The sequence below is a fragment of the Terrapene carolina genome, unplaced genomic scaffold, assembly GCF_002925995.2.
Source record: "Terrapene carolina triunguis isolate 2854851 unplaced genomic scaffold, T_m_triunguis-2.0 Scaffold431, whole genome shotgun sequence".
In the NCBI taxonomy this organism is placed as follows: Eukaryota; Metazoa; Chordata; order Testudines; family Emydidae; genus Terrapene; species Terrapene triunguis.
In genome coordinates, this window is record NW_020664782.1 from 283,329 (window position 1) to 306,931 (window position 23,603).

Sequence of the window (23,603 nt, forward strand, 5' to 3'; positions counted from 1 at the left end):
TACTCAAAGCAGGACCAATCCCTGGACAGATTTTTGCCCCAAATCCCTCCCTCAAGGATTGAACTCTCAATGCTGGGTTTAGCAGGCCAATGCTCAAACCACTGAGCTGTCCCTGCCCCCCTAATGGTTTAGAACAGAAGGCTCAGGGTGGGTTACTGTTATGTCAGTTCCAGCAGATGCATGCAAATTCTCTGCTGAGCTCCTTAGTTTCAGATGGGTGTAGCCTGGAGCTTGCATGGATCCCGGTCTCTTCCTGGCTGGGTTTGTGATCCTTCCCTCGCAGGAGTTGTCCAGGCTTGGGGTTGCTGTGACACCTGAAATGCTGAGACTTCAAATGTTCTTCAAGGAGATAAATTCTGTCATTGCTGCTGGGGCCAAGTGTCCCCCTACAGGAGACCAGCAGCTGCCATTGACTTCAATGGGTATTGAATTCTGAGGCCTTCTTGGGGTCCAGCCTCTCTTCCATCCCCTATTATCATGCAGAGACAGTATCATTCAGAGGCCTTTGTGCTGCTCTCAGCTGCATGGGGTCTCTGTGGAGCCCTCTCCTTCCCCACTCTCCTGGCCTTTGTGCAGCTCAGGGTTGGTTTTTCTGAGCACGGCAACATCTTGCTGACGCTGTGTGGAGCATTAGGGAGTGTTTTCTGTGCCGTGCTCAGCATGCTGACACCACCCACTGGCTGCTTCCAGCCCTTTGATCTGGGACCCTCATTAAATTGACATTGAATTTCTCCTCTCGGGGGCAGCCTTGAAAAAGCTGGAATATTTGAGCTGCTAATTTCTTTCTTGTAATTAGTCAGTGAATCCTGCAGCCAGGGAGCCTCAGCTTCCTTCCCTGCCAGCCAGCTGCATGTGGGAGGGAGAGTTTAATTTCTAGGTTGGCGTCCCCTCCCCACCCGGACTCAATATCACAGTGCTTTCGATTAGAGGGAGCAGGTCACAAGTGTTAAAACCTGGGGGAAATGAGTTGGTCTGGTCTCGGCTATGCCCACAGCAGGCAGGTGCACACCTCGCCACTGGTGCTATCTGCTCTTTCATTAACAGGCTCTGCAGAATTGTGAGGAATGTACTTAAAAGCGAATGAATGAGTCTCAGATTTCTGACCAGGCCAGAACCCAGGACTCACTCACTGGCACTTGCCTATGTCCCTGCTTCCTCCAGTCTCTAGTGTCTGCCTTTCTCCCCCTAGCCGCATCCCCCTGCTGGCTGCCTGATCCAGGAAACTCAAAGGTCAGGTTCCTCCGTGCCTAACCTGTCCCCTTTGAGTATCAAGATCTTTCTGATGCTCACATAGCATGGCGAAAGTTTCACGCTGTGCTGCACATGGTGAGGTTCTTTGTGCCTTCAGCTCCTGACGGCAGTGGCTGTGAATCAGCAGGAGCTGCAGCTCTCTGACTAAGCCCTGCAACACGTGATTTCAGAAATCAAGGCCAAAAGAAGGTGCTACTCAACCCAGAATGCAGAGGACTTAGTTACCCTGTCACCTGGACAGCGAGGCGGACTGGGTGGGACAGCTGATGACCACTGGAGTGAAGGGGAATGGTGCTATGCTGAGGAGAACTTGTAACACAGGCCCCCAACTTTTCTGTGGGTAAAAGACAATTGCAGGGTCTCTCATTAGGCTGCTGAATCAGTCGCCACAAAACTCTGAGCCTGGAAGTGACAAACCTCCAGGTACTTTTGATGACACTGAAGTGATTGAAAGGCAGCTGCTGGCTGTTCTGTGGGGAGCCATGCCATAGAAATGCGCTTTTCATTCCACAGGGAAAGGGGAGCTGTAGCCTGACTTCAGAGCTACAGAGGTTGGAAATGCTGGGGGTGCCTGCCCTTGGAGATCAGAGATGGAGGCAGGGGTGTTAACCAGCCATTCAGCTGCACTAAAGGGAGCCCTAGTGTAGACAAAACTCCAGCCACTTTCAGCATGTTTATCGTGATGGCAGTGACACCCTGGGTGCATGGAGAGAGTGTTATCTCCAGGCCTTCTTTGTTAATTACACCCCCAAATACTCCAAACAGCAGGAACCAATCGCTGCCTTTTTAAGAACAAAAACTTGCTGGCAAGAGCCTGTGTAGCGAAAATAGCGTCTCCCTAGAGTTTATTGATTTCTCATTAAGTACAGTGGTGCTCTCCCTCCCGCCCGTTATTTACACAGGGGCCGTAGTATGTTAAACAGGGGAGAGGTAAGAATACAAAAGCTGGTGCTACCCAAACCCTAGCCTCAGAGAGAGGGAGAGAAAGGAACAGAGTGCTTGGTGTGTCAGCAATGGAACGTCTCTTTGGCAGTGGGGACCTCACGCATGTCCTCTTGCCTCGGTGATGTGACCTTTGCATTCTCCTCAGGCAGTACCATGTGTCACAGGAACCAGAAACATTTGCGCCTGGATTTTTTGGAGTCCAGTTTTGCAGGCAGCTTCGGCATCGGGGACAGCTCTTGCCGAGTCGGTGTGGTGGCCCGGGCTGTCGTGGGGGAGCTTTGCCTTGACTCACTCTCAATGCTGCTCAGCACCCGCTGGAAGCGGCCTTCCTGCTGCCGAAAATCATGTTCCACACTGTAGGAGACACAGAACAAAGAAGAAAATGTTCAGAAACATTTCATACAATAATAATTCAAGTACAATCGGTAGTGGAGTCCTCTTTCCACAAGCTACCCCTGCCTTGCCCTGCCCTGCCAGGATCCACCTTGCCAGGGGAGTTTAGTGTCCATGCCCCTTCAGGCCTCAGTCTCAGCTGAGACTGTTAACAAGCTGGGTTGGGGGCTTTTATGATGTGGACACCTGTACTGGCCTGAGACATCAACACATTTCCCACCAGCCGCTGAGCTGATGTCAGATGGGAATGATTTCAGCTCCATGGAGCACTAATGAGCTTACATGAGAGCAACAGTCAGCAGTCTGTCTTCAAAGCCCTTCACGTACATTAACTAATTAAGTCATTTATAGAACAACTTTTCTCCCACTGGGTCCCAAAGTGCTTCAGAAACTTTCCTGACTGTCCAGACTATCCCCAAGGATCACTCACCCACCACCCTGGGGTTAGCCACAGCAGCGCGCACCGGGGCTAGAAAGCAACTCTAGCCTTTGAGGGGATGCACAATTACAACAGACAGTTATTCAATATGAATGTGTGATCAGGGCCCCTCTAACCACCGCTGCACCCCAGCAAGCCCTCGCCCGCCAGCAAAGGCTTACCTGGGCCACACACTGTACTCCCTCGCTCAGTCCGAAGGGAAAGCACATTCCAGAGCAGAAGGTTCCCCAGTGAGAACTCCCAGCCCCAAGATCGTTCCAATATGATGGCTGGTAGCAGAAATGGCCCAGCTGCTCTCACCTCAGGGGCAAGCCTTGCTGCAGGAGCCACTTCCCCATCTAGGTGCACCAAAACCTGGACCCCAGATCTCTGTGGCCCTTGGTGGGGCCTGTGACAGGGTGTACTGGGCCCTTTGAGACCCCCTGCTGGAGACCTCATGGTCCATCCACACCCCGCCCCAGAAAAGGAGCAGTGAAGGTGGGTCCTCCAGGCCTGCCTAGAGAGGCTGCAGGGAAGCAGCCAATCAGAGCCCACTAGGCTCAGTTAAAAGGAGCTGCAGGGCCAGAGCAGATCAGTTCCTCGTGGGGACCAGAGGAGCAAGGAAGGGGGCTTCTTGCTGGAGCTCAAGGAAGAACCAGAAGATGGGTTCTGGTGGCATTGCCGTTTGATGAGGAAGAGGAGGAGTTGAGAACTTCAGCCCTGAGGTCAGGGTGAAGAGGAAGGGACTACGTGGGAAGCGGCCCAGGGAAGAAGAGCAGCAACTATTAAAGGAAGCAGCGTGCAGCTGCTATTTGTAGAGTTCCTGGGTTGGGACCAAAGCAGTGGGCGGGCCCGGGTCTCCCCCACTGGCCACTTGCAGAGTGGCCAAAGCCCCAAGCAGGGAACAAGTTTCGGGCTAGAATTTAAAGGGCTCAGGTAGGGGCTGGAGACCCTCAGAGGGGAGGGTCCACCATTTGTTGGACTTCGTTGACCTAGGAAGGGGATCGGACTTGAAGGAGTGACCTGGCTGGAGAACTGGGGCAATAAGAACCATTTAAGGCGAAGAGTCTCCGGGGAGAAAGCCCTGCAGGCACTGCTCTACACCATGGCAGGCACAGACTCAGAAGAGGCCAAGAACTGAGCCCAGAGGCAGCGCTGCAGATGCCAAGGGCACAGTGATAGGTTCTGTGGGACCTTTTACCCTGGAAGGGGTTCGTTTATCCATTTTAGACTGTGTGATTCAGCTGGCGGGCTGGGCCATTGAAGGCCCATCTGATGAGGTTAACAGCCAACAGGGGGCGCTGGAAGCAGAGAGAGAGTGAGTGCAGGTTTGCACCCAACCAACAGGAGGCGCTCAGGAGAGGGGAGTGGCCCCCGGTCACACGGACTCACAGACTTTGCCACATTCCAGCCAGGGTGACATGAGGAGGGGAGGTAACATGTTCCCTCAGTCCCTGGCAGCTACCAAAGCAGTGAGTAGATGCTCCCTTTTACTTGCCTAATTTCTCTGATTTTTCTGCTTCACTCGAGCACCCTTGTTGTAAATAGGTGTTTAGTGGGAGGGCTGGTGGAGCCATGTCTGACAGAAACAAGGCTCTCTCTCAGAAGGGCTGGAAGATATGACAGGCTGAAAGGGCTCTGGCTCAGCACTGAAGCCTTCGTGCCCTGGAACCCTGCGCTGGGAGAGCCTGGTACCAGTCAGCGCAGAAACCATCAAGGTTCCTTGGCAGGTTCCCCTCACCGCCTTTTCCTGGTGGTGACGGAAAGGTCCTTTTCCCTGTTGAGGGTACCCCTCCCCCATACACACCTGCCTTCCATACTGAGTTCTGACAGGGATGCAGGGGAAGACCCCACCCACTCCTCTCCACCCTCGACCTCCATCCTCGGTGCAGAGAGTAGAAGCCAGTCTAGGGTAGTGCTCAGGATTCTCTTGGATCACAGGGTTTGGATCCAGGAACTTCCAGACTCACCCTCACTGCCAGGTTGCAGTCGGAGGCTCACTCTGGGGGCTCTCAATCTAAGCCTTTCGCCGTTCCACCCTCAGAACAGAGTTCTCTTAGCACAGCCCTTTCCATGAGCATTACAGGTCCTAGGCTTCTGAATAGGAACCACAGGCTCTCCCTTACTCTTCCAAAGGGTGTCCTCCATATGGGCCATTTGGCTTTCTTGGGCATCACAGCCATGGGACCATAGGAACTGCCATGCTGAATCAGATCAGCCGTCCATCTAACCCAGTACCCTTTCTCTGGCAGTCGGCAGCACCAGCTGCTTCCAAGAGATTCTCTGTTTGATCTATCCTGTTCCTAATGGCTCCTAACACTGTTCGCTGTTTGACTGCTGGTGCGCACTGAGCGGATGTGTTCAGAGAACTGTCCATGATGATTCCAAGATCTCTAAGATCTGTGCCAAACTTCTGACCCCTGTTGGCTCAGTGAGAACAAAGTATAACATCTATGCTTGGGCCAACCGTATTACCTTTGTAGTCCGGCTGAGGAGTTGGAGGGCTGCATAGCAGCTGAAGGACAGAACGCTCATTAAAAGCTGCCTATGATGTCTCAGCCACAACTGTTGTGGCAGGTGAGCTTCCTGGCTAATGTGCTCCTGCCTGTCTATGGACATGCAGACTACAGTGGGAGACCTTCCCTTTGTGAGACCAGCTGTGCCCCCAGACACTTGAAAAATGTAACAGACTCCATGTCATCACCTTTCAGAACTGACCTGCAGCAGATCAGGGAGCCAGAGACACTTCAGAAGTCTGTTGCTTCAACAAGCAGAAACTCCCTCCCACAAACTAGACTCAAGGGGACAGATTTAGCTGCAAACGTACAGTGCTGATGATGGCCCTAACCTCAATCAGAGTGTTATCATTCCTTCTCGGTGTTTGTTTATTTTGTGGTGATGCTCAGAAACCCCAGTCCAGATCACACACGAGTGCCATCCTTATGCAGCCAGCCTCAGCTCAGATTCATCCCTGACGTGGGCACTGATTGTCTTCTGAGTCAGACTGTGAACGTCCTGTTCTCTTTCTCAAGCCACACCCATTGAGGGAGGTCAAGTTACACATGGTCCATGCTAAGATGGCACCTAATTGCTGAAGCAACACCCGTCTGTGAATCCCCAGGCCTGGCTGCGGTTTTGATGACAGGCTTAGGAGGCAAATGATCTCTGCATGCACTGGGAAAGCAGAGACTCTGCACTACCATCCACAGCCTGACAGCACCACAGCTCAGCTGCCTCGCTTGCTCCCCAGCAGCCCCCATAGTCCACAAATGAGAGGGAGCTGTTGGAATACATGGCATCTCCCCATGTAAGAGAGGCCTTGGAGGAGCAGTTGCCCGGCACCATCCTCTAGCACCTCTGAGGAGAGAGCAAAGGCCACATGTGGGCCTCTTTTCCCCTCTTCCTGCACAAGAAGCAGGTTCTGGTTCTTTTCTGTGGGCTGCAGGCATTAGAAGTTGACACCTTGGGGCATATGAGCAGCTATGTCCTTGCAGCTGCACATTAACCCTTTCCTTACTGAGGATGGGCGGGTGCTCCAGACCTTTGAGTGTGGTGGAGGAGTGAAACCTGCTATTTGAGGGAGACTGGATCCCTGAGTGACCACATGCAAGGCCTGGGCTGCGTTAGTCTCAGAAGTATCCTGAGGGCGTGGATACTGTACTCCCCCAGGTGCAAGAGAGCTCATACGGAAGAGAAGAGAGCGCATGCTGCTTGCTAGATGTGTTTGAGGTGCTGGGATAACAAAGCCACATGAAGCTCTATCTAGTTCCTGTTGTGCAGGGGAGGCCATGACCGCCCCTACAGCCCATGCCCAGGGCTGTCCCTAGTGCTGGGGCTCCCAGCCTTTCCCCTGGGAAGTGATGTCCCAGCCATGACCCAGCTGTGGAGTTTTCCTAAGACTAGGCCATTTTCCACCTTTGGGTCCCATTAACCCTCATTCCACCCCCTTGCATCATATGGAATTCCTCTCTGACTGCAGTGCAAACACAGCAGGAGGATGGTCTGCCCAGACAGGCGTGGGTGTAAAGTAAGGCACAGACAGATTGGTTGGTTGCAGGGAGAGCTCTCGCTGAAATCATCTGTCACCATTGGTGGCACCCTTCCTAGGCCTGGTGAGGGATCTGGGGGCCAGCAGGAATCACTGCCTGTCTTCTCTGCACATATCCGTGCCGGGAGTCTAGGATAGGAGAGCTACTGCTTGTGTCTGTGTCCCCACGCACTGGCACATACGGGGTTGGGGCTAGGGCACTGCAGCAGTGTCGAAGCACCATCTCCCGGTAGGTCACTTTAGCTCTGCATTCCCACCAGCTGAGTACTCGCTACAGTCAGGAGTGGAGGCCAGGAGTTCTCCCCTCTCCAGCACTTAGTCTTGCTTCCTCTGTGTCCGTGCAGCAGTGTGTCTGCTGCTCCAGAGGGGACTGTAGCAAACAGACAGGTGAGTCCCTAGGTCGCTTTGTCCCTCTATTGTGCCTATAGTGTCCAATACAGGCTTCAGAGGTGCACTGCAGTGATCCTTTACAGATCCCGAGTCAGTGGCCACAACGCCTCCCGTCACCCTACTCTCTGCTTCTTCAGGCCCAAGACTCGAGTGTGTCATGGCTGGGGAAGCAGGAATGCGGCTTTTGGGCAGTAGCCCTCTGCCTAACACCCCTCTGCACTCCGGGGGAGGATGGAGACTCGCCCCAATGAGAGGAGCCAGGTCCCTGCCCTGCCCCTCTGGGGAGTCAAATAAGAATGGGGCGAGAAGAAATTCTCCCTCTGGCCTTACGGCCCCTGGGGCAGTACATTCCTGGTGCCACTGGGCCCCAATGGAAAGAAGGCTGCGGGAGCGGTGTGTAAAGGGTTCATGTATGTCCTAATGATTGAAGGGAGGTTTGCACACCCCATGCTCTGGCTGATGCACCCCCAAAGCTGCCCCTGCATGCTCTTTCCCTTAAGGAATTGAATCCTGCAGTCTCCCAGCTGATCAGAGCCATTGTTCTAGCCATAGGCAATAGAAGAATGGCTGTTGTTAGCAGGAGACCTGCGTTTCAGTTCCCCCGTGTGACCGTGGGGAAGGCATTCTCTCTCTGGGCCTCCAGGAGTGTTAGCCCTGCTCCTGTGCATGTCTTTTCTATGTGACTGTGAGCTCCTCAGGGCAGGGGCTAGCTGTGCTGCACCCAGCACCGGGGGGCTTGATCTTAGCAATGCCAATAATAATAGAATGAGCCTTTACCACTGTACACCAGGGGCTTGAGGAAATGGAGATCTGGAGTGGCCAGAGGGAATTCCCGTCTCCCTCAGTTGCGATAGGAGCAGACTTGTAGGGACTCCACCATTAACCCCTCAGCTATTGCACTGATGTCCACTAACCCAGCCTGCACCTTACCCTGATGTCTCTTCTGTACAGTCTGACAGTCACCCAGCATTCCTTGCAATAGAGCCAGACTCTTGGCGTATGGAAAAGGTCACAGTGTCCAGGCATGACGCTGCTCTAGTGTCTGTTGCATTGTGCCTGTGTGGGTTCTGCTAGAGCACTTTGTTCATCATGTGGATGGCGGCGGCTAAGCCCAGAGGGAGTCCACAGCCAGAGACAAGTTACACAATCCACTCCCTCAGCTGTGACATCTCTCCCAGCCGCAGTGCCCACAGAGACAGACCTGTCAATCCCAGTTAGCAGTGAAACCCCCCACTAGCTACATAGGAGGAGTTTGCTGTTAGCTCTGCTGTAAACAAGCACAGAGCAAGAGATGCAGACACAACAAGGCACCTCCAAAGAGAGACATGCACCCAGTGCAGCAGGGAGAGACGCCCGCCCACAGAGATGGAGGAGAGACAGAGTCCTGCATGCAAAGAGAGGTGGGGGCAGAGACGCACCCACATGACCACGCGGCATTGCTCAGAGACCCCCCCCATCTGAACGCCATCCAGCCTTTAGTGACACTAACCGAACAAACGTCATTAATGATCAAATGTGCACATGCACAGAGAGAGCAGGGCGCACAGACGTGGAAAGAACCTTAGCCACACGCACAAGGACACCTGGCCCCCACAGGGTAAGGGGGACAGTGTCCCCCAGCCCTCCCTCACTCAGGCCAAGTAGCAGCTGTCCCATTCCCTTCCCTCCCCCTTCCTCTTGCTCAGGGCTTTGTGGCTTCTTTGCCATGGACTGAGTTGGACCTGTGGAAAGAGGGAAATGGAGACAGGCACTCCCTTGCCCCCAGGCACAGAGGACTAAGAGCTGGGCCCCTGGGATCCCAGACTCCACCCATTAGGGCCCATTACCCAAGGAGGAGGCATGGCGGGGCGGGGGCAGTGCCTGCCACAGGGAGAAGCAGCACAGGCTGATGGGGCTCAGCAGGAGGTGACAGTTTGCGAGGGGCTGTCACTTCTCATGCAGCGCTTTCGCATGGCATTTACTTACAGCCTCACTTTCCAGCAAAGCCTCTTTAGCTCAGTCAGATGGGAGAGGCACAGAGTGCTGGCCAGTGAGAGGAGAAGGAGGCTTAGGGAGCTCCCCAAACAGACATGCAGCTCTTCTGATGCCCCTTGATCTCACCCCTCAGAGCCCCCCTATTCCAGCCATGGGCTCCCCTCACACACAGGGCATAGATTTTAAAGCCAGCAGGAACTATCATGATCAACCAGTCTGACCTGCATAACACAGGCCAGAGCAGTTCATCCAGTGACTCCTGCATCAAGCCCATAACTTCTGGTTGAGCTGGAGCATATCCTGTAGCAAGAGAGCCATCGAATCTTGATTTAAAGACTCCAAGCGACAGAGAATCCACCATATCCCTGGCTAAGCTGTTCCAGTTACCCTCACGTAAATGTGTGCCTTAGTGTACTTTGAATTTGTCTCGCTTCCAAGCATTGCAGCCACTGGATTTCCCATGCCTGCTGACTCGGACTCCTGGGGCTCAGGCTGCAGGGCTGTTTGAATTGCGATGTTCCAGTTTCCTATCTGAATTTGTCTAGCTTCAGCTTCCAGCCACAGGATCATATTTACCTTTGTCTGCTAGACAGAAGAGCCTGTTAGCAAGTATTTGATCCCCCTGTAGCTCTGCCGATGCTCCTCAATCTCAGCCCATAGGCTATGTCAGGCCTTGCTTTGCCCTGCACAGGTCCCTGGGGCACAAAAGCACAGCTGAAAGTTCTTGAGTATGTGCACTAAGCGCGCACCCCTCCTGTGTGCCTGGCCCGCTTTGAGACGTACAGCATGGTTTATATTGTGCAGCAAACAAAGCGGAGCATGAGCTCCCCAGTGACCCAGCTACGGCTGACAAGACTTCCTCACACTGGACTCTTCCATCTGAGTGCATCAGGCCTGCAATGGCCTTCCTGGGATACATCAGCACCTCTGTCCTTCACCTGTCTCCCACAGGGAGGAGCTTGCAGGCCAGGGCTCCCTTGGGCATAGGGGCCTGATGAGGAACCATTAGGGTGTGTCTGTTTGCACATTGCTCCTCATCCCCTACTTTCATAGGTGCCGGCTGGAGCACCCACAGGAAAAAATGGTGGATGCTGAGCACCCACCGGCAGCCCCCCTATCAGCTCCCCTCACCCTCCCAGTGCTTCCCGTCCGCCGGCAGCCCTGCAGATCAGCGCCTCCTCCTCTCTCCCCGTGCCTTCCGCCCGCCGCGATCAGCTGTTTCGCGGTGTGCAGGAGGGAGGGGGGGAGGAGCAAGGATGTGGCATGTTTGGGGGAGGGATGGAATTGGGCGTGAAGAGGCGGACCGAGGGTGGAGCCTTGGGGGAAGGGGTGGAGTGAGGGTGGGGCCTGGGGTCAAGCACCCCCCCCCCCAGCACTTTGGAAAGTCGGCACCTATGCCTACTTTGTTATTCGTAATTGGCAGGTGGGTTGCTTTATGCAGATGTGGGACTTGGGGAGGTTTCACAAACCTTAGTGATGTCTGCTTCGAGTACTTAATGTGAGTGGTCACGTGGTGTGATTTCTGTTTCCTGACTGGATGGTATAGGTCTAGGCTGTATCAACCAAAGTAGTGCCTGCTTCTTTTAGGGAGTGGAGCAGAGTGAGGCAGTGGCCTGCCAGGGTGAGGGGAGGTGGGTGGAGTGTGAAGTTTTGGCTCTGTATGTGGACTCAGGGGTCCAGTTTGCCTGTGGGCAGGTGGTCCAGGGAAGCCATTCTCCTGTACTGGATGTGCATTGTTGGGTTTATGATGCAGGAGTGCCAACTCGCATGGTTTTATTGTCAGGTATGTGACATTTGGTGTTTTTCCTAAAGCACCAGCTCCTGGAGTCATGTGATTATGTGGGTATCTCAGCTTTAATTTTTTTTTTTAAAGGGCTAGACTCACAAAGGGACATAGGCTGCTAATGTTGCAGTTAGATACCTAAGTCCAACATTTAGGCACCACTGGAATTCACAATACCCTTGCTCAGCTGCTGCCTAGTTCTGCAGGCCCCTAAAGTCCCTAGGTGCTTGAGTTTCCACTGTTAAAAGCCCTGAAATGCCTAAATTTCAGTGGCTGGGCATGTGCTCAGCCACCTTCATACCTAAGTCCGAGCAGGATTCTTAAGCTAGGCATTCTCCCCCCGGTCTTGCCTTTGGGGCCAGATCCAGCAGGCATGCTCAGAACCCACCTAAGCTGACATAAAAGCTGGGGGAGGAGGAGTCCCCCCACTTTATAACTTGGAGCCTCGTGGTTAAAGCATTCACCCAGGATGTGGGAGACCCTCCTCTGCCTGATGAGGAATCAGGATTTGAACCTGGGTTTCTCAGCTCCCAGGAGAGTGTCCTAAACACGGGCTATGTGCTATCAGTGAATAGGTACTGGGCCCGAGAAAGAGGAGGACGCTGGAGCTCAGTGTTAGGGCACTCCCTGTTCCAGTGACGAGTCACTCATTTCTACCCCTATGTATGGGGTGAAGCACCTCAGTCCTGCTGTGCCCTCCACAGAGACAAGTGGAGGGGCTGCTCCTCCTGTGCGCGAGGTGAGGGCTGGAGAGGATTGCATAACCCACTGCCAGTGCACGCCCTGTGGGCCCCTTCCAAGTGGCATATCAGACGTGCTATGTCCAGGACTGTGTTGCCTTGCAGGGGCTACAGAGAAGCCCTAGCAGAGACAGCCAGCCCAAGGGCCTGCCCTGGCCCTGCTTTGGAAGGCTGCACTTCTGGCGGCAGCAATTTTCAGCAGTAAAAGTGGGGGAGAGGGAGGAGGGAGAGACCATGTGCGTGTGGAACATAAGGGAACGTTGGGTCTAAAGTGAAGGCCATTGGAGAGGCAGCGTGACCCCCCTGCCCCTGGAGGGCTCTGTAACTGGCACTGCTCCACATCGTGCTCCCATTCCCTCGTGCTGAGAGCCCAGACTGCTGCTGACCCGCTCACGGAGTCCCTACGGGGGTGCTTTGCCCTCTCCCAGGCTTGCTGGTCTCTGGAGGATCCTCAGCGCTAAGTTAGTAACAGCACCGAACCGCCGCTTGCTGCAAGAGGGAAGCCAAACAGGGAGTTCTGCTACAGCCTTGGTCGGTGGAGGCAGGAAGGGAGCCAAGCTGGGGACCCCTCCCAGCATTGGCGAGGTGGCTCTTACCTGTAGATTATGCAGGCGCAGTCCCGGCAGGTCCCACAGTTGGCGATATCCTGCCCTGTCCGGTATGAGTGTCGCCTACAACAGAGCAGAAACCCCATGAGCAAGGAGCCCTGGGGTTGCTGTTCCCAGTGTCTCTCGGACCCCTCCCTGTAAGAACTCCCCAAGGGTCTGTGACATCACTCCGTTGCCATAGGTAGGATAGTGATGTCAGTGAGGAGCCAATGGGCCAGGGTGATCGGAAAACTTCCTGGAGAACTACAACTGGCAAGAAGGAGACAAGGGGCACGGAGAGCATCCTGAGGGAGTGTCGCACGAAGAGGGGCTAAGGAAGGGGGGCTGAGCATCCGGACCACAGGCAGCAGAGCTGTGGGTGGGTGGCAGCACCACTCACAGCTTTTGGAGAGGAGGCAGGGAAGCCTCCAGGATCTTGCCTAGGGGAGAGGAAGGCTGGGTTATAGGAACCCAGGACTCCTGGGTTCCACCTCTCACTCTCCCCAGGCAACCTGCCACTGCTTTTTCCTCAGCACAACAGAGACAGTGGCTCTGACTGGGCTCTGGGAGGTAATGCCCTCGTGAGCAGAGGGTTAGGATGAGCCTGTGCCACTGATACTAGATGGTTTGCACAGATTCCCAGGCCAGCAGGGACCGTTGTGATCAGTTAGTCTGACCCCCTGTATAGCACAGGCCAGAGACCAGCCCCGCAATAATTCCCAGAGCAGAGCTGTTAGAAAAACAGCCAGTCTTGACTGAGAGATTGCCAGTGATGGAGAATCCAGCTCGACTCTTGGTAAATTGTTCCAATGGTTAATTACTCTCATTGGTAAAAGTTTATGCCTTATTTCCAGCCTGAATTTGTCTATGTTCAACTCCCAGCCATTGGATCGGGTTATACATTTCTCTGCTGGACTGAGGAGACCCTTATTAAATACTTGTTCCCCATGTGCTACTTCTAGAGTCCCTGCTCCCAGGATAGTGTCCCCCATCCTGTAAGTGTGGCCTAGTTCTTTGTTGCTAGGTGTACGCATTCACATGTAGCCATATTAGAATGCGTATTTTTCATTCGGATACAGGTTGCCAAGGGATCCTGCTCGCTCTCTAGCAGTGACCTGTCCTTTTCACTATTTACCACTCCCCCCATGTTTGTATCATTTAGTTTTCAGTGCAGGGCCAAGCTGGGTTAGAATCATAGAAGATTAGGGTTGAAAGAGACCTCACGAGGTCATTTAGTCCAACCCCCTGCTCAAAGCAGGACCAGCCCTTCCCTGACTCAGAACAGACTTTGTGCTTCTCACCAGGTTGCAGATCAGGGTGGTAGGAGCAGTAGAAGGCCTGATCCCCCTGCCATGTGCCAGCCCTACATGATCACCCTGCTGGAGCTCCTCCTCATGGCAGCTTAGCAGAGAACCCGGTGGGTCTTTGCACCCTGAGCTCTCTGGGGAGCCTGTGGCCTCTAGAAAGCCTGGAGTGAACCCCGCCCCAAACACCACACCCTTTGTACATGTGCCCTGCATAGCTGACAGTGCGAGAAGCATGGAGACAGAGCCCCTCGTTGGTATAATGCAGCATTTGTGGGATGAGGAAACCATTAGAAGGATCAAGCTGGATGGACAGATAAAGACAGCAGCTGGACTTGCCAGCCTGGGTCAGCCCCATGGCCCATCTAGCCCAGTCTCCCATCTCTGACGGGCCAGGACCATTTGCCTCTGCGGAAGGTGTAAGAAACCTTGCAGCAGGCAGAAGTGGGGTCATTTGCTCCAACTGTGGTCTCGTCCAGCCCACGTGGTGATAAGTCCTGCCTCAGGGCTGGAGCCAATCCATTCCAGGACTTGCTTCTGAGCATCAACTATTCTCACACACACCAGTACATTCCTCTGTTCTCCACAGATGCCCAGCCCCGCTTTAAATTTTAACAAGTTCTTGGCCCTAACACCATCCTGTGGCAGAGAGTTCCAAAAAATAATTACAGTGTGTGTGAAAGTATTTCCTTGGGTCGGTTTGAATTTCCCCCATTCAGTTCCATTGCCTGTCCGTGTGCTGTGAACCAGGGAGAACAGGAGCTCCTGCTTCTACCACCCGTCTCCAGCCCATTCAGTATTTTATAGACAAGTCTCCTCTAATGCATCTCCTCTCTAAGGGAACGATACCAGGCTGGACAGACCCTCATGGGAGAATTTCTCCAAGTCTTGCATCTGAAGAAGTGAGGTTCTTACCCACGAAAGCTTATGCTCCCAATACTTCTGTTAGTCTTAAAGGTGCCACAGGATCCTCTGTTGCTTTTTACAGATTCAGACTAACACGGCTACCCCTCTGATACTTGACTCCAAGACTCAAATCATTCTTGTTGCTCCTTCATCTCTGAGCTCCCCCTAATTCCGCAGTACACCAGGTGAGGTGAGATGGACAGTACGGCACACAGAATCCAGATTCATGTTAAATGCCAAAAGGCTAGCAGTGATCACATGACTAACATAGTGAACATCAGTGTAAATGGGGTAGGACCTGAGGCTAAAATAGGGAAAGAACAAGTTAAGAATTGCTTAGACAAGTTAGATGTTTTCAAGTCAGCAGGGTTTGGGGAAATACATCCTAGAATATTTAAGGAACTGGCTGAAGAGATCTCTGAGCCATTAACAATTATCTTTGAGAACTCATGGAGGACAGGAGAGATCCCAGAGGCCTGGAAAAGGGCAAATATAGTACCTGTCTATAAAAAGGGGAATAAGGACAACCCAGAGAATTATAGACCAGTCAGCTTAAATTCGATGCCCATAAAGGTAATGGAGCAAATAATCAAACAATCAGTTTGTAAGCACCTCAAAGATAATAAGGTGATAAGTAACAATCAAAATGGATTTGTGAAGAACAAGTCATGTCAAACCAAGAAGCCTTGTGGACGAGGGGAAGCAGTATATGGGATATATCTCAACTTTACTAAGGCTTTTGATAGTCTCACATGATCTTCTCATAAACAAACTAGGGATATACATCATAGACGAACCAACAATAAGGTGGGTACACAACAGGTTGGAAAACCGTACTCAGAGAGTAGTTATCAATGGTTCACTGTCAAGCTGGAATGGCATACTGAGTAGGGTCCCATAGGGATCTGTTCTGGGTCTGATTCTAGTCAATATCTTGATAAATAATTTGGACAATGGCATAGAGATCACGCTTATCAAGTCTGGGGATGGTGATACCAAGCTGGGAGGGGTTGCAAGTGCTTTAGGGGATAGGATTAGAATTCAAAATGATCTGGACAAACTGGAGAAATGGTCTGAAATAAATAGGATGAAATTCAATCAGGACAAACGCAAAGTATTCCACTTAGGAAGGAACAATCAATTGCACAAATACAAAATAGGCAATGACTGTCTAGGTACTGCGAAAAGGGATCTGGGGGTTCTAGTGGATCAGAAATGAAATATGAGTCAACAATGTAATACTGTTGCAAAAAAAAAAAAAAAAAAAAAACAAAATACTGGGGTGTATTAGCAGGATTGTTGTCAGCAAGACACCAGAAGTAATTCTTCTGCTCTACTCAGCACTGATAAGACTTCCACTGGAGTATTGAGTCTAGTTCTGGGCATCACACTTCAGAAAAGGTGTGGACAAATTAGAGAAAGTCCAGAGAAGAGCAACAAGAATGATTATATGACCTATGAGGAAAGATTGAAAACATTGGGTTTGTTTAGTCTGGAGAAGAGAAGACTGAAGGGGGACATGATCATAGAATATCAGGGTTGGAAGGGACCTCAGGAGGTCATCTAGTCCAACCTCCTGCTCAAAGCAGGACCAATCCCCAACTAAATCATCCCAGCCAGGGCTTTGTCAAGCCGGACCTTAAAAACCTCTAAGGAAGGAGATTCCACCACCTCCCTAGGTAACCCATTCCAGTGCTTCACCACCCTCCTAGTAAAAAAGTTTGTCCTAATATCCAACCTAAACCTCCCACACTGCAACTTGAGACCATTACTTCTTGTTCTGTCATGTGCTACCACTGAGAACAGTCTAGATCCATCCTCTTTGGAACCCCCTTTCAGGTAGTTGAAAGCAGCTATCAAATCCCCCCTCGTTCTTCTCTTCTGCAGACTAAACAATCCCAGTTCCCTCAGCCTCTCCTCGTAAGTCATGTGCTCCAGCCCCCTAATAATTTTTGTTGCCCTTCGCTGGACTCTTGCCAATTTCTCCACATCCTTCTTGTAGTGTGGGGCGCAAAACCGGACACAGTACTCCAGATGAGGCCTCACCAATGTCTAATAGAGGGGAACGATCACGTGCCTTGATCTGCTGGCAATGCCCCTACTTATACAGCCCAAAATGCCATTAGTCGTCTTGGCAACAAGGGCACACTGTTGACTCATATCCAGCTTCTCGTCCACTGTAACCCCTAGGTCCTTTTCTGCAGAACTGCTTCCTAGCCATTCGGTCCCTAGTCTGTAACTGTCTTCAAGTATGTAAAAGGTTATAAAGAGGAGGAGGATAAATTGTTCTCCTTAGCCACTGAGGACAGGACAAGAGGCAAAAACTGCAGCAAGGGAGGTTTAGGTTGGACATTAGGAAAAACTTCCTAACTGTCAGGGTGGTTAAGCACTGCAACAAATTACCTAGGGAGGTTGTGGAACCTCCATCATTGGAGATTTTTAAGAACAGGTTAGACCAGGGGTGGGCAAACTTTTTGGCCCGAGGGCCACAGCTGGGTACGGAAATTGTATGGCAGGCCATGAATTCTCACGAAATTGGGGTTGAGATGCAGGAGGGGGTGCGGGCTCTGGGGTGGGGCCAGAAATGAGGAGTTCAGGGTGAGGGAGAGGGCTCAGGGGTGGGGCAGGGGGTTGGGACGCAGGGGTGTGTGAGGGCCCCGGCTGGGGGTGCGGGCTCTGGGGTGGGGCTGGGAATGAGGGACTTGGGGTGTAGGAGGGTGCTCTGAGCTGGGACTGAGGGGGGCGGGGGGCAGGAGGGGCGCAGGGGGGGGGGAGGGAGTTGGGGCATGGGAGGGGGTCAAGGATGCAGGCTCCGGGCAGTGCTTACCTCAAGCAGCTCCCAGAAGCAGCGGCATGTCCCCCCTCCGGCTCCTACACAGAGGCGTGGCCAGGCAGCTCTGTGCTCTGCCCTGTCCACAGACGCCACCCCTGCAGCTCCCATTGGCTGCAGTTCCTGGCCAATGGGAGCTGCGGGGGCGGCACCTGTGGACAGGGCAACACACGGAGCCCCCTGGCTGCCCCTAAACATAGGAGCCGGAGGGGGGACATGCCACTGCTTCTGGGAGCCGCAGCACATGCGCACTGAGCAGCCCCCGACCCTGCTCCCCAGCAGGAGCTCGAGGGCTGGATTAAATCGGCTGGCAGGCCAGATGTGGCCTGCGGGCCATAGTTTACCCACCCCTGGGTTAGACAAACCCCTGTCAGTGATGGTCTGAATAATACTGAGTCCTGCCTCAGTGCAGGGGACTGGACTAGATGACCTAGCAAAGTCCCTTCCAGTCCTACATTTCTATGATTCTATATATTTTAAGGCCAGAAGGGAACTACTGTGATCATTTCGTCTGACCACCCGAAGAGTGTAGGCCACAGAACCTCACCCAGTAATTGCTGCAGTAAGCCCCTATGGAACTTCTGCTTGAGCTAGAGTGCCTCTTTTACAAAGACATCCACTCTTAATTTAAGACTTTGAGTGATGGAGAATCTACCACAGCCCTCGGTAAGTTGTTCAAATGGTTAATTACCCACACGTAGGCCTTGTCCACACTGCCACTTTACAGCGCTGCAACTTTCTCGCTCAGGGGTGTGAAAAAAACACACCCCTGAGCGCTGCAAGTTTCAGCGCTGTAAAGTGGCAGTGTAGACAGTGCACCAGCACCGGGAGCCGTGCTCCCAGCTCTGATAGCTACTCCCCTTGTGGGGGTGTTTTTTTTACAGCGCTGGAAAAGCTCTCTCCCAGCGCTATGCCGTGACTACACAGCCACGTTATACCCTTAGAAAAAACTGCTCCTTATTTCTAGCCTGAATTGGTCTAGCTTCAGCATTCAGCCACTGATCTCATTCTGCCTTTGTCTGCTAGATTAACGAGCCCTCTGCTCCCCATGCAGGTAGTAACCAATTGTGATTACATCCCCTTATCCTTCTCTTGGATAAACTGCATAGATTGAGCTTCTTAAGCCTCTCACTATTAAGGCAGGTTTGCCAGACTTCGAATCGTTGTAGCTCTTCTCTGACTCCCTTCCAAATTTTCACATTCTTTTTGAAATGCAGACACCAGAACTGGCCAGGCTTCAGGCACATTGGTAGAGGTGGATGTTCTGGTCTCCAGGTAGGAGCAGACTCACACTTTGGGCCCCATGTCTGGCATGGGTCAGGGGCACTGGTGCTGCTCCCAGGTCCCAATTCTCAGGAGCAGCAGAATCAGTGAAATGAACAGACATGAATACTGAGTGCTTTGTTCGGAGAGACCTGACCGCACACAGCAGGGAGACCTGGATCCCCAACAGGGGCTGCCTTGGGGAGTCAGTCTGTGCTCTCACTGCTACTGTATCTTCCTTTTTCTGGCGAGAGCAGGCCGAATCACCTGCTGAGTCTTGCGTTCGTCTCTGCCAATCCACTTGTACAGGAAAGGGAAAGTGGCCAGGATACACACATGCCCCGAAACTTTGGGGAAGGCAGGGCATGCTGAGCTGTAAACCAGGAGAACGTGAGTTCTAATCCCACCTCTTCCACTGGTGCAAATATATTTTTGCCCTTCACAACCACTAGTAAGCCAGGGCTCACAGCCTAGAAGAAGGCAGCTAGCATTCACCTGTTTTACAGATAACTAGGAGGTTCCAACAGATCTCTACAGACAGGCCTAGGTCTAGAATCCACGTGCTTAATATGACAGACCCAAATCTCATCCACTTTGCCCTGCAGCCTGTGCATGTGTAACCCCACTGACGCAGTGTGGCTTGGTGTCACTCTTTGGTGGTACACCACATATGGAGGTGGTCTATACTGAGGATAGGTCTATACTGCAAAAAGAAACAAGCCACACCTGTGGCAGTAAGTCTCAGTGCCCGGATCAACGAACTGGCGCTGGCAGGGCTCAGGCTATGGGGCTAACAATAGCAGCGCAGACATTCAGGTTCTGGCTGGAGCCCAGGCTCTGTAACCCACTGAAAGGGGGTGGGGTCCCAGAGCCAGCTCCAGCCCAAGCCCAAATGTCTACACTGCTATTTTCAGCGCCACAGGCCTAGCCCGCATCAGTTGACCTGGGCTCTGAGACTCCCTGTTGCGGATAGGGTGACCAGACAGCAAGTGTGAAAAATTGGGACAGGGGGTGGGAGGTAATAGGGGCCTATATAAGAAAAAGATCCAAAAATCGGGACATCTGGTCATCCTAGTTGCGGAGGGGGTTTTGCAGTGTGGACATAACTGGAGTCTGTTACTACTTCCATGTTAATGGAGCTGGTCATGCTTTTAGATCCAAGCCATGAGTTCAGTCCTTGCAGACAACTCAAACTGAAGCATTGTTATGTTTGGCTGTGATGTCTAGAACCACTACATCATACTCCATCCCCAGTAACCCTGATACCCAGCATCCCACCACTAGCTCCCAAACACTTGTGTAATTGTGACAAAATGGGTCATGTCTTTCTCGATGGGCTCACCCACACAGAGGATATTAGCAAGCTTTCCTCACCCCTCACCCCCCATAGCTGTGGAAGTCTATGTGGTGGATCTGCAACTCATGGGTTCAAACTCTTAATGACTCTCACAGTGTGAGGACTCTGCAATTAGTATTGTTATTTTATATTGCAAACCAGCCTACAGAAAGGTACATTTGGATGGTGTGTTAGTATTTGTTTTACTGGTGTAGTTTTAGGGTTTGCATTTTGTTTAATGGGAACTGTCCCTCTAAGAAGGTAGGACATTTAATTGTGCAGTGGGTTTGCTAGCGACTGAGTGCACTCGTGGGAGGCATTGCCTGTGTGTGCAGAGAGGAGAAGACCCTGCCGGTGTGAGCTGCAGAAAGGTCTGCATTTGAACTGATGGTTCCAGACAGCAGCCTCACTCTCCAAGGGGCAGCAATAGTACGTGTGGGGCCTGGCTGCTTCAGGAGAGTGCTAATGAGCTCCGGAGCCTTTCTCCTGGAGAGCACCGGTTTGAATCCACCTAGCTCAGGAGGGACTGACAGCAGTTCCCATCTAAGGGACGGCTGGTGGCCCCTGTCTGAGATGAGTTTGGGGATCTCAGCTCCCATGACACGTACTCATCCCTGTGCTTTACACTGGCTAGCAGACTCAGTAGAAAGGCCAAGAGACGCCTGTGCCCAGAGACTGGATTTCCCCTGTGACCCGAAGGGGGAGGGCAGGTGTGTGTTGGCATGGGATGGGGAGGGCTGGTGCACCATGGACAGGTGGGGGTCAGCGCTGTTTGGATAGTAGGTCTAAGTTCCCTGGAGTAGTGTTATCCTTTCCTGACCTGATACCTCATTTGATCATTAAGCCAAACCTATTGCAGGGAGTCTGTGCACCTTGTCTTCTCCCTCAGCACTGCGCCCTCCCCGGCAGCCCACCTGCACCCTGCTGCTCACCCATCCCGCTGGGCCTCCTTCTTCTCCAGGTCCTGGATGACATCCAGCAGCACCTTGATGGTTTGTTGGCTGGTCTCCAGCACCCCTTCCAGGGACTGCACCTGTGACTGTAGGTCCCCCATTTGCCCGGGCCCCACACCCACATGTCCCCGAGATGTTAGGAAATGCTCATCCCCCTTGGACAGACCCACTTGCCCTTTGGCTGCAGCCACCAATTGCAGAAGGTCCTGAACCTGGTGCAGAGTATCCAGCTGCTCGGCCGTCAGACAGGGCTCGCCCAGCGGCTCGTTGCTCCAGGGGGCCCCAGGAGTCCGGGTGAATTGCTGTGTCCTCGGGGGGTGCCCCTGGCTGGATGTGGAGGTCAGTTGCTGAGGCTCCTCCAAGTTCATGAGGCCACACTCGGTCTGGATGGCCTTTAGCCGGCTGCAGACGCTGGGCCTTGCAGCCACAGATTGGGCCTGTCCACTGCTGGGAGCCAGGTGGGTGAGGGTGGCTGGTGTCTTCTTCAGCATGGTGGCTGTAGAACTGGGGAGGCTTGGTGGTGGCAGGACTGCGCTGGAGCTGCCCCAGGACGAGCGGTGGCGTTGTTGCAGGGCAGCAGTGGGGTCTCTTTGGGAGGGACACTGAACTGGTTGGCCGAGCCCATGGCTGCCGGCCATGCGGTTATGAGCAGGCTGGGATGGCAGGTCCTGCTCAGACTGGCTCCTGCTCCGAGGCCGTGGCTCTGCAGGTGGCCCAGGCTGTCCACATGGCACAGAGGAAGGGCGCAGGGGACACGGAGCAGGGGCACCGTGGCTGTCCTTAGGGCTCCCACAGTTCCTGGTGTATGCAGGGGGCTGGGAGGAGCAGAGGCAGGGGCTGGGCGCTGGTGGGCAGCCCTTTTGCTGGGAGGTATAGTTGGCCGCGGTACACCTGATGGTCCCTGGATAAGGTGGGCAAGGAGCCCTGGGCGCTGGAGTCAGCCCGTGGCACAAAGTGGCATGTGAAGTGGGGCCTGGCTGCCCCTCTCTGCTGGTGTGCTGGGCGAGGGGGGAGGCAGGGAGGTGGTTATGTGCAGAAAGGCTGGTGAGGGGGCACTGGGGGAGATCCCCGCTGGCTCTGGCGGGTGCCCAGGCTGGGCCCCTGCAGCCTGTCTGGCTCTTGCTGGGCTCCCAGGCAGCGGCCGGATCCTCCTCGTGGGTGAAGTCGGAGGTGCTCTTGCAGCGGACACGGGAGGCTGGGAATTGTTGCTGGAGGCTGGGGGAGGTCTGGATGGCCGTGCTCAGACACACCTTGCTGGGCATAGGCAGCGTCAGTGAGCGCGGCTTGGCCTGGTGCCAGCTCCGCTGGGCGTCCGAGGCACAGTTTGCCACCAGCTCAGGGGAATCCCTGGGAGGCGTAGAGGCACATGGGGTGTTGGTGTCAGGGGTAGCTGCTGGCTCCTGCGGGGGGCTCGCCTCCTCCCCAGGGTGGCCATCCACCAGGTCCTTGAAGCGAACCTGCTGGGTGCGGTTGCGTCGGCGTTTGAGGCGGGTCTCGATGTCGGGCGAGTCGCGGTTGAGCAGCACTGAGCGTACGGTCATGGCTTTCTCCTGGCTGCCCTCACTGCTCCGAGCCAGGCAGGGGCTGGTCTCCTTACTGACCATCTCGTGCCGCCCCGCCCTGCCCTCAGGCCCCGGGCTCCACTCCCATGCTCCTCCGCCCTGCTGCTTGGGAAGCTGCAGTACACGCGCTGCGACCTGGCAGAGGGAGCATCTCCTCCGCCTGTCAGAGCTGCGGCTGGAGCCCCGTGCTAAGGGGGGCAGCTGCTTTCATCCTCTGCTGCCTGTGGGTCTCGCTGATGGGATAGCGACCAGGAGGAAAGCTGAAGCGGAGGAGCAGCAACAAGGCTTCTCGGCATGCTGTCCCGGCCGTCCGGCCTCTGTCCTTTGCCCCTAAAGCTTCCGACAAAGTGCCCCAGCACAGCTGGCCCTGCCTGGCCTGGGGCACCAGGAGCCCATTCTCCTGGCTGCTTTTCCTTCTTAGTCACCCCCAGGGTTGGCCCCCCTGGGGGCAGGATGGCAGCAGGTCCAGGCCCAGCTCATGGCTCCCACACTCCCTTGGACCTGCGGAGACAGAGTCTGTGTGAGCATGGAGCCAGCACGGGAGCTGCAGCACGTCTCCTCTCACGTTCCCTCCCAAGGGTAGCAAAGTTTCTAGCACACATGGCTGCCTCCACACAGAGTTGCTGGCCCCTTTCGAGCCCTCCCTCTCAGCTCAGGCAAGATCACAAACCCAAAGAGACAAGCTTTGATCTCCAGCGCTGCCTCTTCAGCAAAAAGGGAAAAGGAAGCCCCTTTAGCATAAACATGGTACAAGTTCACAGCTCAATTCAAGCAGAAGAAACTGTTAAAAATAGCTCTGCCACATTGGGGCTCAGTGCACCTAGCTCTGTGCAGGGCGGACAGGCTGTGCCAGGGAGCCAGCTTCAGGCAGGGCAGTGACAGGCCGGGGTCCTGGGGGCAGGGAGCCAGCTCCGTGTGGG

General features: G+C 53.8%; 1 protein-coding gene across 2 annotated transcripts; it reads right to left on the bottom strand.

The window, feature by feature from the left end:
- Positions 1-2,098: 2,098 nt before the first annotated feature.
- LOC112103327 (INSYN2B protein-like) lies at positions 2,099-23,054 on the bottom strand. Of its 2 annotated transcripts, XM_029913054.1 has the most exons (3): positions 21,101-23,054; positions 12,539-12,613; positions 2,099-2,550 (listed from the first exon to the last, which is right to left on the bottom strand). In XM_029913054.1, exons 1-3 carry the CDS (start codon positions 22,723-22,725, stop codon positions 2,355-2,357), a joined length of 1,896 nt encoding a protein of 631 aa, XP_029768914.1. In that variant the 5' UTR covers positions 22,726-23,054; the 3' UTR covers positions 2,099-2,354. The 2 variants fall into 2 exon arrangements, with proteins under 2 accessions (XP_029768914.1, XP_029768915.1); XM_029913055.1 differs by lacking the exon at positions 12,539-12,613.
- Positions 23,055-23,603: the final 549 nt, after the last annotated feature.